A 14909-nucleotide genomic window follows, 5' to 3' on the forward strand; every position below is an offset into this window, starting at 1 on the left:
TTATTAAGATGATGGGAATTGTCTGCCCACTTAAATCTTTACATATTTTATTAACTAATATAAATTAAGGCGTTCAGAATGAAAAAAGTAAAAGTTTATATGGAAAGGGCAAAAGATCTAGAATAGTCAACACAATATTGAAGGAAAGGAACAAAGCAGGAGGACTGCTGCTACCTGACTTTAAAACCTACTATACATAAAGCTTCTTTACTGTCTGAGCTACTAGGTAGTGCTAGTGGTAAAGAACCCACCTGTCAAGGCAGATTAGAGACCTGCATTTGATCCCTGGGTCAGGAAGATCCCCTGGAGAAAGGCATGGCAATCCACTCCAGTATTCCTGCCTGGAGAATCCCATGGACAGAGGAGCCTGGTGGGCTACAGTCCATGGGATCGCAAAGTGTCAGACACAACTGAGTGACTAATACACATTCATAGTTGAGGCAGGAGATAGATGGGCCCCAGGTCAACTATCTACAACTGGCCTCCAGTTCATACCTCCTAGGGTCGGTCATTCATTACCAGCCCCTGTTTACATTTCCTGAAGTAAGAGACATATGGGCTCCAGGACTACATATTTATGACTGGACTCCTGTCTATATTTCAAGATCTATACCTCAATATAAAAACCAACAAGAACAGGGTAAATAACTGAATATTGGGCAGTTTTAGGGCAGGGACAGAGTGGGACTAAAACCTGTTAAAAGATTAAGAGGTCACACACTCCCCCATCCTTAGGGCAAAGGAGACAATATGCATATGCAAAAATCCTTCATGGGGTCAAAACGGCAGGGGACACCAGACCAGAGTTCAGCCTTGCCACCCCCTTCCATAATCCTTTTCAGTGGGATCCATCTTAACTGAAAGGTCTGTGCACACCCAGGGGAGGGTTAGGACAGGTCAAGTGTGGAAAAAGAAACCAGATAATTGGCTAAAGAAGATTAGGAAGAACTGTCCTATATAAATGACTTAACAGCCTCTTTTCTGTGCTCCTCACTATGGGGGATGTCCACACCCCTTCTCTCCAGGTGCATCTCTGCCTTGCTTCTATCTTAACTAAACAAACTGTTTCTCTGTATGCTCTCCCACTTGTTCTTATGCTGTCTCTAATAATAAACTTTATACCTGCATTTACAGTTTTTGTCTCCATGATAAATGCATCTTTCACTAGGGGCAAAGATCCAGGAAAAAAAATAGCCTCTAGCCTTTGCTGGTCTGGATTCCTGGTTTTCATCCACGTTGCCCAGGTTCAATTCCTGGGCAGGGAATTAAGATCTCACTTCACGCCACTGCTCACTGCTGCCTCATGGAGATCACAGTGATAACCACCTCTAGATATACCACAATGATTTAGCAAAAACAACAATTATGGTTAATTTTATAAGGCTGAGAATTATACTTTAAATCACCTAAATTCAAATGAATAGTGAAAAAATTCTGCTTTATCTTCAATGTTTTGTAATAATCTCAGCTAGTTAACATACATTTTAACAAGTTGACTGAAATACTTAAACATCTCACATGACATTAAAATGCAAAAATACAGTCATTATTAAATAACTTCACAATTGAGTAACAAAGTCAGAAGAGAAAAAACTTCCAATAAATAATTTTTGTGATGTTGTGATTTATAATAATATATACTGAATCTTGGCACCTGACACAGAGCTCCTAATAATCCTGGAATTTCCTAACAACTCCTAACAGCTCCTAACAACCAGAATTTTCTAAATGAAAAGAGCAATAAAGGTATCTTTTGTTATTCATAACAATTACCTTTTAGGCACACCAGAGATTCTATTAATGAACTTACTTTTGGAAAGCCCCTAAGGATTGGGGCTGGTTGCCAGGGGAACCAACCAAGTTGCTAGAGGATTAGAACTTTCATTCCAACTCCCTAACCTCCAGGGAAGGAAGAGCGACTGGCTGGAAGTTAGACCAATCACCAATGAACAATGATTTAATCAATCTACCTGTATAATGAAGCCTTCATAAAATACCTGAACTATAATGTTTGGTCAGTCTCCAGGTTGGTGAACATGTATAGGGACTGAGAAGGTGACATGCCTGGGTAGGTCAAAGAGGTCCCAGGTCTCCTATATCTTGCCCTATATCTTAATCTGGCTGTTACTGAGTTATAGCCTTTATAATAAAAGTGAAAGTGAAGTTGCTCGGTCATGTCCGACTCTTTGCGACCCCATGGACTGTAGCCTATCAGGCTCCTCCGTCCATAGGATTTTCCAGGCAAGAATACTGAAGTGGGTTGCCATTTCCTTCTCCAGGAGATCTTCCCAACACAGGGACTGAACCCGGGTCTCCCGCACTGTAGGCAGACACTTTACAGTCTGAGCCATCAGGGAAGTCAATCTGGCTGTTACTGAGTTATATCCTTTATAATAAACCAGTCATCTAATAAGTAAATGTTTCCCTAAATTCTGAGAGCCACTTTGGCAAATTAAAGTCAGAAGCACAGGTAACAACCTGGACTTGCAACTGTCATCTGAAAGAAGGGGAAGTCACGCAGAACTAAGCCTTTAGCTTGCGGGATCTGACAGTGTCATATTTCCGTAAACTGTAGGGCACCCAGTTTGGACAGTTTGTAGGGCAAAGAGTTGGAGAACTGCTTGGTGTAGGGGAGAAAAAAACACCTTACACATCTGATGACCAGAATAAAGTGCTGAGAGTAGAGGAGACACACAGAATTTTAGTGATCAAAACAGTAACACCATTATTGGAGCCACTAAGTGATTTTCTACATGTTATCTTCATTTTATTGATGAGGTAACAGCAGTAGGCTTTAGTGGCTTGACTAAAGTCCACATAGTAAGTGGAAGCAGGGGTTCAAAACCAAGTGTGCCTAACTCTGAAAGGGCACATTCTTAATTTCAACATGCTGCCTTTAACAATCAATTGTATACACTCTAGGTAACTGTGGTCCCCACAAATTTTAATGGAATCCAGAATTAACAAGAACCACACACATTCTTATTCAGAGAAACCCCTTCTTAATGAAGAAACTAGTGTCAATTCTATGATTGTTGAAACTTCCAAACCATTCTCAATACAAAAATGAAAACATACGTGCAATTTTTCTTTTAGCCAAACACTTTGCTCTATTTGACTGTTTTGCCTTCGTTTTCTGCAATCCATTTTCCTCCTTTGGCTCCTGCTGCAAAACAAGAAACATGATCAGGTTGATTGCCATTAAAAGTAGTACTCTTTCTACCCTCCTCTACAGCTAACAGAGGCTACTAAACCTCTAAAGAATCAGTGTTTTTGTAAATGTTTGTAAATGTTTTGTAACATTTTTTGTAAATGTTCAAAGAAAACATCAGAAAAAGATCTTTATGGTAGAAAAAGAAAAATGTAGATTCAGAACCAATAAAAATAAAAACTGTAATATACAGATATAACTATGTCATATTCAAGCTCATATAAAAACTGGCCTATCTGTAAAATACCAGCAAGTATGCACCCAAGTTCAGAGAAAGCGCGTTTCAATGTTTTAAAGTCAGTAATAAAGTTTAAGCCCAGTGCATACACACTTCTTTTAAATCAGTACTTTAAAAAGCAACAGAACAGCCAAGGAAAAGTATGTAACATATTTATCAGAATAAATAAAGGGCTAATTTTCCTTATATATAAAGAGCTCTTACAAATCAATACAAAGCATCCTCCAATAGGCAAAAAATACGTTAAGACACTTCACAGAGGAACATACACAAAGAGCTTGTATGTATATGGAAATGCAATTCACAATTATGTAGGTATCTTTTTTTAATCTATACCAATGGGAAAAATGAAAAATTTCATAAAATATTTATTGTGAGGAAACAAGTACCATAGATTGGATAAAATGGATGCAAACCACTATTTTGTTCACCTGGAACTAATATAGTGTTGTGGGTAAATTATACTTCAATTACTGTGTGTGTGTGTGTGTGTGTGTGTGTGTTGGGAGAAAATGAATCAAAATGCTAATGGTGGTTATCTCTACAGGGTGGGAATTGTGGGTGGTTATCATTTTTTAGTTTAGGCTTTTACATGTTTCAAACAATCAACAGGTATTGCTTGTAAAATTAAGATAAAAACAATAAATGTCATTAAAAATAAAAAAAAAAGAATACAGGCAAAGGTGATCCCATAAATATATAACTGGGATCTCTGAAGAAGAAAACAAACAATGAAACAAACTAACATTAAGATTATAATAAATAAAATTTACAAGGGAAAAAAGGCAGAGAATGAGATGGTTCGATGGCATCACCGACTCAATGGACATGAGACTTTGAGCAAGCTCCGGGAGTTGGTGATGGAGAGGGAAGCTTGGCGAGCTACAATCCATGGGGTCTCAAAGAGTCAGACATGACGGAGCAATTGAACTGAACTGACATATTGAAAGTTCACTCTGACCAACCAGTTTCCTAACACATACACATAATATACCTATCTCACCCTAAAGAAAAATTCTTAGCATTCAGACTAACAAAAAGGACTAGTCACTTACCAAAAAAAAGGAAAATAAATCAGACGTATCAAACTTAACATACAAAGCAAAAATCAAGAAGGCAGCATTTTAAAGAAACTCAAGGGAAAAGAGAAAATTTTAAACCAAGGATGTTGGATCCCATCAAGCAGTATTTCAGATAGCAAGACTATAGAAAAACAGTATCAAAAACTTAACAACTTAGGAAATAATATAGTCACAAGGCCTACTTGACAAATCTAGTAAAAATCAAGCACTATTCAACTAAAAAATGATTAGAAAAATCTGGCAAAAGAATTGATAGTAAGTATTTAACATATTTAATTTTAGAACTAAGACTAAAACGAAAGTAGAGATAAGAATAGAAAAAAATGTGTAAATATTATATGCAGAAATGACACACCTAATATATGAGAGAAATCAGAAATGGAAAGTAAAATAAGTTCATTTTCTATTGCACGCACTGTAAGTGAAAGTCAAAGGATACTATTTACAACTGACAAACCAAACTACAGAAAGCTAAATTTAAAAAAAAAAAAGGAAGGAACTATGAAAAGCATTTATATACTCTAAAAAAAGATATACCAAAATATATGCCAAAAGCAGAGTCAAAAATCAAAGAATATAGAAAAAGAAATAAAATTAATATAACAAAAAATTAAACTCAATGCTATATATATATTTAAGAGACTGAGTTATAACAAAGTGATCCAGAACGGCTGAAAATGAAAGGTCTAGAAGATAACAGTAATTGTGTATGCATGCTCAGTCACTTAGCTGTGTCTGACTCTTTGTGACCCTGTGGACTGTAGCCAGTCAGGCTCTCCTGTCTATGAGATTTTCCAGGCAAGAATACTGGAGTGGGTTCCCATTTCCTCCTCTAGGAGATGTTCCCAACCCAGGAATCTACCCTGCATCTCCTGCACTGGATTCTTTACCACTGAGCCACCTCTCCATACATCCTCCCAGAAAAACCACAAAACCAATAGGGCTTCCCAGGCGGCACTAGTGGTAAAGAACCTGCCTGCCAATGCAGGAGTCGCAGGAGACCTGGGTTCCATCCCTGGGTCAGGGAGATTCCCTGGAGGAGGAAATGGCAACCCACTCCAGTATTCTTGCCTGGAGAATCCCATGGACGGAGGAGCCTGATGGACTACAATCCATGGGGTTACAAAGAACTGGACATGACTGAAGTGACTTAGCATGCAATAAGAACCAGAAATAACACCACCTATGACCAACACCTTCAACATTATTAGGAGACAAAACATACCACAGAATTCAAATAACCAGTGAGCAGAGAAATAGCAAATTCTAACAGAGTTCCCAGTGCTACTGCAAATCTATGAGTAAACAGAACAAAGAAAGAGAAGGCTTAAGAGACTATATGAAAAATAAGAAAAAGAGATGAAAAACTTAAGAACACAGACAAAACTATCTTCAAAATCAAAATGTCTGACACTAAGACAAAACATTGGTCCAAGAGGTGGTATTTCACATAATCAGCTACATTTTAAAGGGCTTGAAAGTGAGAGGAACAAAAGTGGCAACCTCAAAGATGTACTACCAATGGAAAAGAGGGAGATACACAAAGAAGAAATGGTACTCCTCAGATTTCATAAAAGAAAGGAGGAAAGAAATGACAGGTCCTGAAGAAAAAAAAACATGGCAACCTCTCTTCTAACATCAACAATACCATCCATAAAAGAAACTAAAATGAAGTACACTGAAAAGACAAAAGGGAAGCTTTTATCCAGTAAATACAAGAATAAAAACAGAAATTTCAAACCAAGCAACTATAAAACAGAAAGAGAAAATATAAATAAAAACATTTATGAATATTCTCCTCTAATCATCAACCCAGAAAAGGAAATTAACACATCCCAAACAAATTTTAAAGAATCATCTACAGATTAAGAAAAGCCTAGAATCAGAAAACTCAAACCATAAACCAACAAAAAAAGGAACAAATAAATTGAAACTTCATAAAACCCAAACTGAAAATAGATAAAACCATCTCAAAAAAGAAAAATGGGGACTTCCCAGTGGTCCAGGAGCTAAGACTCTGAGCTCCCAATGCAGGGGGCTCAGGTTCGATCCCTGGTGGAGGAATTAGATCCTACATGCTCCAACTGAGAATCTGCATGCTGCCGCTGATCTGGAATGCTCCACACTGTTTTCCATTGTAGCTGTATCCATTTACATTCCCACCAACAACGCAAGAGGGGTCGCATTTAAAAAAAAAAAAAAAAGGGTCTCCAAAGGAAAACAGATTCAAGTAAAAATCTGAAAGAGCCACTAAAGAAATACAAGAAAACAATGAGAAAATGAAAGGAATAACCTACAAGATACACTGTTCTGAGAAAAGAACAAGATGCAAATAGATATGCAACATTTCACATAAAAAGCAGAATTAAGAAAACATGAATGGGGACTTTCCTGGAGTCCAGTGGCTAAGACCTGCGCTCCCAGTACAGGGGGCCTGGGTTTGATCCCTGGTCAGGGAACTAGATCCCTCAAGTCACAATAAAGATCGAAAATCCCATGTGCCACAACTAAGATGCAGTACTGCCAAATAAATAAATATTTAAAGAGAGAGGGGAAAAACATGAATGGGCTTATTTTTGCTTTAAAGCAATGTTGAAACAATAAAAAAAAAAATTAATGAAATTGGTTATCAGTGGAGTGAGGGATGTGGAATAGGGTGTATAGAATGGAGAAGCAAGATAACTTGAGTATATCTTTCTCTATAGATTTAATTTATTCAATAAAGCAATTTTCTACATAGTGCAAAAATAAAATTAGATCAACAAGAATGGGAAGAAAACAAAGAACCAATGCAAAAACAATCAGTTGGATGGTACCTTTTAAAGTACCTCAGTGACTTTATTACATATAAATAATCTAACCACATCAATTTAAAAAAGAGATTCTCAGACGGTATAAAATCAGAAACCTCAGACCGTGTGCTACCTGCAAGAAATCCAAATAAAATATAAACAAATACCTAGGTTAAAAGTTAAAATACCAACAAATGGTGCTGGAAAAACTGGATATTCACAAGCAAAAAAGAAGTCAGATCCCTACCTTAGACCATACATGAACGCTAATAACACAAAATCAATCAAAGACCTAAATATAACACTTAAAATTTTAAAACTCTTTAAGAAAACATGGGGAAGGAAATGAGAACCCACTCCAGTATTCTTGCCTGAAAAATTCCACGGACAGCAGAGCCTGGCAGCTACTCTGCATGGAGTCACAAAGAGTTGGACATGACCGAGCACACACAGAAGAAAACACAGGGGAAAAGCTTCATGACATGGAAGATTTGGCAATGACTTTTTGGATATGACACCAAAGCATAAGCAGTAATACAAAAACCAGGTAAACTGGACTAAATTTAAAACCACTCTGCATAAAAAGACTATCAACAGAGTACAAAGGCAACCTATGGAATGGGAGAAAATATGTGCAAATCATATATCTGACAAGGGGCTAACTGTCCACAATATATAAAGAACCCCTATCATTCAACAGGCATTTCTGTAGTGTAGCGGTTATCACGTTCACCTCATACACAAAAGGTCCCTGGTTTGAAAACAGGCAGAAACATGTTTAGGGCTTCTCTGATAGCTCAGCTGGTAAAGAACCTGCTTGAAATGTGGGAGACCTGGGCTCGGGAGATCTCCAGGCTACCCACTCTGGTATTCTGGCCTGGAGAAATCCATGGACTGTAGAGTCAATGGGGTCGAAAAGAGTCAGACACGACTGAGCAACTTTGACCATTCAATAATATATATGTGAATATATACAACCTAAAAATGGTTAAAATCCTAAATTACGTTATGTATATTTTACCACTACACACACACACACACACACCATCTCATACCATACACAAAAATTATTTCAAAATGGAACAAAGACCAAACTGTAAGAGCTAAAATTAGAAAACTCTTAGGGATCAATTTCATGACTTTAGATTTGGTAATAATTCTTTAGATACAACACCAAAAGCATTAAATAACCAAAGGGAGAAAAAACAGGTAACTTGGACTTCTTCAAAATTTAAAACTGTTGTGCATTAAACAACATTATCAAGAAAGTGAAAAGACATCTCCTAGAATGGAAGAATATATATGCAAATAATGTATCTGATAAGAGGTTTAATATGCAAAATATAAAAAGAAAACTTACCACTCAACAACAAAAAGAAAAACTGCAATGTATAAATGGACAGAGAACTTGAACAGACATTTCTTCAAAGAAGCTATACAAATGGCTAACAAGTACAAAAAAGATGCTAAGATGCTCAAGTTCATTAACCATTACGGAAATGCAAGTCAAAACCACAATGAGAAACCACTACACACCCACTAGGGTGGTATAAAAATTAAACATTTAAAAGTAACTAGTGTTAGCAAGAATGTAGAGAAACTGGAATCCCAGTATATTGCTGATGGGAATGTAAAATGGTGCAGTCACTGTAGGGGGAAAAAGGCATGAAGAGGACTTCCCTGGTAGTCCAGAGGTTGAGAATCTGCCTGCTATCACAAGGGACACAGGTTCAATCCTTGATCTGGGAAGATTTCACATGCAGTAGGGCAACTAAGCCCCTGCCCCACAACTACTGAGCCTGCACGCCCTAAAGCCTGTGCTCTGCAACAAGAGAAGGTACCATAATGAGAAGCCCGTCACCACAACTAGAAAGTAGCCCCTGCGCACCTCAACTACAGAAAGCCCGTGTGCAGCAACAAAGACCCAGCTCAGCCAAAAATAAATAAATACATAAAAATTTTGCAAAAGGGATTAAGTACTGTTATATGCTGCAATATGAATGAACCTTGAAATCATATGTCAAGTGAAAGAAAGTGAAAGTGAAGTCGCTCAGTCGTGTCCAACTCTTTGCAACCCCATGGACTATACCAGGATCCTCAGTCCATGGGATTTTCCAGGCAAGAATACTGGAGTGGGTTGCCATTTCCTTCTCCAAGTCAAAGAAGTCAGTCACAAAAGCAATTCAATTTAAAAGGAAGAGTCAGAGACAATTCTGAGCTTTATAACCTGAGGCAAATGAGTGGTTCTACCATCAAATGAGACAGTAGATAAAGAAGAGTGAGAGGTAAACTTAGATGAAAAAACAGTGACTTACTTTACTGCCTTACTGGATGTGACCCTCAAACAGGCAAAAATCTCCAATAAACAAATGGAAACACAGATCAAGGGAAAGATTTAAAATCTATTACAGCTCTGTCCAACAAAGCTTTCTATAATGAAGGGAAATGTTCTATACTTGCGCTAACACAGCAGACACTAGATGTGACTAGTCCAAGAGAGGAGCTGACTTTTCCTTTTATTTAATTTTAATTAATTTAAATTTAAATAGCTACAGGTGGCTAGTTGCTACCACATTGGACAGAGTATATCTAGAGACTTAAAAAGCTGTCTTTCTCTCACTTTACAGACATATGAAAATTTTCACATTTGATGTATTCAAATGGTTTTAAAATATCACCTTCAGTTAATACATTATAAAACTGAGGAGCTATGATCCATCCTCAGCCAAACTGTATGACTACTTTCTTCTAAGTAATTCTTAATTCCATTTACGAACCTGAGTAAAAGCCACATGGTATGGCAAGATGTCATTAAAGTTCAGTCTCACAAACAAACCAGTCACAGATAAGGAGGCCCAGTTTGAGACCTAGAGCTCTACTCTTTAGAATACTGACCTCTCCATCACTATCAGATATCACAATGTATGCATCCTCAAGTCTACGCTGCTTCTTCACATTGACAGAACTGGTAGTTTCTACATCTTTCTTCTCCAGGTTCTGAGCTTCAGAGGCTTCCTTAACTTTTTTCTTTCTCCGCGGCATCCTTTTGTCTGAAATAGAAGGAAAAAAAATTGGAGAAGGAAACGGCAACCCACTGCAGTATTCTTGCCTACAGAATCCCATGGCCAGAGGAGCCCGGTGGGCTGCTGTCCATAGGGTTGCACAGAGTCGGACACAACTGAAGCAACTTAGCAGTAGCAGCAGAAGGAAAAATAATTTACTTAATATATAAGTATTCTAGATGCTATTTATCATTTGGTCATATAAAAGAAAAAGATATCTATCTAACAGAAGTAAAATTGGATTTCTGAACTCTTTTACTAATTAAAATTTGTATTTTTTCTATAAAGGAAAAAATACATATATAAATCTCATTCTTTTAGTGACATTTCAATGGGAGTAATATAATAATTTATCATAGTTCCTTAAACATTAGCTTAAATAACTGGCTCTCTGCATATTATTATTCATCTAAAAGCTTTTTTCTTTAATATCAATGCCTCAACCCAAAAAAGGACATCTTTTTTAAAATATCCCCTGCAAATAATCATACTTAAAGGTAAAAGACTGGATGCTTTCCTCTTAGGATAGGAATAAAACAAGCATGTCTGCATTCATCATTTCTACTGAAGATTACACTACAGGTTCTAAACAGGTCGATTATGGAATAAGAAGAAATAAAAAATCCAAATGGGAAAGGAAGAAGTAAACTATTGCCTTTTGTAGATGACATGATCTTCAATTAAAAAAAAACTAAGAAATCCACTAAAAAACCATTACAACTAATGAACAAGTTCAGTAAGATTGTTGGACACAAGGTCAATATACAGAAGTCAACTGAACAGCTATCTATAAGCAATAAATAATCCAAAAATTAAATTTTCAAATTCCATTTTAATAGCATCAAAAATAAAAAAATTCTTAACAAAATTTAACAAAAGTGTAAAGCTTGCAACCAAAAACTATAAAATATTGCTGGAAGATATAAAAGATAAATGCAAAGACATCCCATGTTCATGAATTAGAAGACTTGACACTGTTAAGACAGCAATATTCCCCAAAGTGCTCTACAGATACAACATAATTCCTAATAAAATTCCTACTGGCTTTTTTGTTGACAAAGACAAGTTGATCCTAAAATTCACAGAGGAAAGGCAAAACAGAGGAAAGGCAAAACAGAGGAAAAACAGAGGTCCCAGAACAGCCAAAACAATCTTGAAAAAAAGGAACAAAGCTGAAGGACTCACACATCTCAATTTCAAAACTTACTACAAAGCTATATTATCAAGATGGTGTGGCACTGGCACAAGAATAAAAATAAAGATCAATGGAACAAAAGACCAGAGAGTTCAGAAAACATCCACACATTTACTGTCAATTGCTTTCAACAAAAGTACCAAGATAATTCAATGGACAAAGTATAAGTCTTTCCAATAAATAGTACTCTGACAACTAGATATCCAAATGCATAAAGAATGAAATTGGACCTCTACCTCACATAATGAAGAATTGCATGAAACAGATCAAAGACCTGAATGAAAGAACAAAATCTATAAAATTCTAAGGCAGAACATAAGCATAAAGCTCTGTAATCTTGGATAGGTGAGTTTGTTAAATATGTTATCAAAAGCATAAGCAATGAAAGAAAAAATAAATAAACAGGGCTTCACCTTATTAAAAACCTCTGTGCTCCAAACCACAATATTAAGACAAGTTTAAAAAAAAAAATAAAGAAAAAATAAAAAAAAATAAATAAAGAAAAAATAAATAAAGAAAGAATGAGAAAAATATTTTTAAAGCATCTATGTAATAAAGAAATTGTATACAGAATAAAGAACTCTTGCAACTCAATAGCAAAAAGGTTTCCATCCATATCTTGGGTTTTTGTTAATAATGCTGCAGTTAATACTGGTATGCATATATCTTTTCAAATCAGTGTTTTGTTTTCTTTGGGTAAATACTCAGAGGTAAAACTGCTGAATCATACAGCAGTTCTGTTTTTTTTAATTTCAATTGTATACTTTAAGTGGATGGATTATATGGTAAGTGAATTATATCTCAATAAAGTTGAATTTTTTTTCTTAGAGAAAACAGCAAATGTTGGCAAGAATGCAGAGAAATTAAAACTTTCATTCATTCATAGTGTGAATATAAAATTCTGCAGCTGCTGTGGAAAATAGCTTGGCAATTCTTCAAAAAATTAAAATACATCTAGTAATTCTACTCCCAAGTAAACATCCAAGAAAGCTAAAAACAAATATTCAAAGACTTGCACTTACATGTTCTTAACATCATTAATCGTAATAGCCAAAAACAGAAATAATCCAAATGATGAATGGATACACAAAATGTGGTACATCCATCCATACAATGGAATGTTGGTCAGCCTTAAAAAGAAACAAAGTACTAATACATGCTACAAAATGGATAAACCTTGAAAACTCATTAAGTGAAAGCATCCAGACACAAAAGCTTACAAATTGTATGATTCTGTCTGTATGAAACATCCTGAATGGACTAATCTACAGAGACAGAAAGCAGATTAAGAAAACTAGAGGTTTGAGGAGAGAGAAATACAGAGTAACTACTTAATGGCCTTGGGTTTCTTTTTGGGGTGATGAAAATGTTTAGAATTAGAAAGTGGACTTCCCTGGTGGTCCAGAGAATCCGCCTGCCAATGCAGGGGACACAGTTTCAATCCCTGGCCTGGGAAGATTCCACACGTTCTGGGGCAACTAAGCCTGTGCACCTGCAACTACTGAGCCAGTGCTCTAGAGCCTGCAAGCCACAACTACTGAGCCCACGCACCTAGAGCACGTGCTCTACTGCAAAAGGAGCCACCACAATGAGAAGACCACGCACCACAATGAAGAATAACCCCTGCTCGCCACAACTAGAGAAAGCCCACACACAGCAACAAAGACCTAGCAAAGCCAAAAATAATAAATAAATCTAAAAAAAAAGGAACATAGTGGTAGTTGCACAACATTTTGAATGTACAAAAAGCCATTAAATTATACACTTTAAAAAGATGACTGCTGGATTTTACGTTCTATGAAATCTACCTAAATTAAAAAAAAAAAAACACTTTCCAGATGATTTTCTAGTATAACCAAAGCAGAGACCCACTGACTGAAATACTGATTTAAAAAGAATGTTAACTGTGTTACAAACTTCTCAAATTGGTTAATCATTCAATTACTCCTGAGAGAAATGTTACACCTCATTGTCAAAAAACATCTGGACAACCTGAGTAGTAAGGGAGGATAGTAAGAAAGGACACACTCAAACTCTTCCAATCTAGTCACTCACAATATCATTCCCTATCGCAAGAATAGAAGCTAAACACAAATTTCTTTTCTATTCTTAATGTTTATTTTTAAATGACTTAAGTCTTGAAGAAACAGAAGAAATCACACGAAATGATGAAACTATTAAACTACACATAAATTGTTTACAGTAGTATAGATGATCTACAATACCGTGTTAGTTCTAGGCATACAGCAAAGTGATTCAGTTATTTTTTCAGATTATTTTCCCTTACTGGTTATTACAAGATATCAAATATTGTTGTTACCTGTGATATACAGTAAATCCTTGCTGCTTCTCTATTTTATGTATAGCAGTTTATATCTGTTAATCCCCTACCCCTAATTTATCCTTTCCCCTTTGGTAACCATAAGTTTGTTTACTATGTCTGTGAGTCTGTTTCTGTTTTATAGATAGATTCATTTGTATTATTTTCTAAACTCCACATATGTGTTATTATATAATATTTTGTCTTTATCTGACTTTACTTAGTATGATAATCTCTAAGTCCATTCATGTTGCTGAAAATGGCATTATTTCATTTATTCTTATGGACAATACTCCATTTCATTTATACACAGATACACACACACACACATGTGCATGCACACCCCCTCCCTCAGCTCCCACTCCTCCACCAGCACATCTTAAACCTACCAACCAGATCGGCACCTGGGTTGTTTCCATGTCTTGGCCATTGTAAATAGTGCTGAACACTAGGGTATCTGTATCTTCTCAAATTAAAAGTTTTCATCTTTTCTGGATATATGCCTAAGAGTGGGGTTACTGGATCATATGGCAGACCTACTTTTATTTAAGGAAGTTCCATACTGTTTTCCACAGTGGCTGCACCAATTTACACTCCCACCAACAGTGTAGGAGGGTTCCCTTTCCTCCACACCCTCTCCAGCATTTGTTATGTGTAGACTTTTAGCTAGTCATTCTGACCGGTATGAAGTAATACCTCATCGTGGTTCTGATTCACATTTCTCTAATAATTTAAGCTACATGTAAACTTTTTTTTTTTCCACAAGGGAAACTAGAAAGTATTTTAATAAAATGAAAACAAAAACACGAAAGCAAAATCTGTGGGATGCAGCTAAGGAGTTCTTATAGGAAAGCTGATGGCATTAAATGCTTATATTTTTTTAAAAAAACTAAATATCTCAAATCAGTGACCTGACCTTATACTTTAAGGAAACTAGAAAAAGAAAAGCCAGCCCATCAAAAGCAGAAGAATAAAAATAATAAAGAACATGAAGAAATTGAAAACAAAA

The 14909-nt window shown here is 36.1% G+C and overlaps 1 protein-coding gene across 8 annotated transcripts in view; it reads right to left on the reverse strand.

The window, feature by feature from the left end:
• The window catches only part of UIMC1 (ubiquitin interaction motif containing 1), a 121750-nt gene that overhangs the window by 84164 nt on the left and 22677 nt on the right, over positions 1 to 14909 (reverse strand). For 7 of the 8 annotated variants that reach the window (XM_043912352.1, XM_043912354.1, XM_043912351.1 and 4 more), the window contains exons 2-3: positions 10219 to 10373; positions 3079 to 3166 (exon numbers count right to left, since the gene is read on the reverse strand). In XM_043912352.1, coding sequence (XP_043768287.1) covers positions 3079 to 3166; positions 10219 to 10365 — 235 coding nt within the window. In that variant the 5' untranslated portion in view covers positions 10366 to 10373. The remainder of the gene's footprint in view (positions 1 to 3078; positions 3167 to 10218; positions 10374 to 14909) is intronic. The other variant, XM_043912349.1, reaches the window with a different exon arrangement.

This window comes from Cervus elaphus, chromosome 9, assembly GCF_910594005.1.
Source record: "Cervus elaphus chromosome 9, mCerEla1.1, whole genome shotgun sequence".
Taxonomy (NCBI): Eukaryota; Metazoa; Chordata; class Mammalia; order Artiodactyla; family Cervidae; genus Cervus; species Cervus elaphus.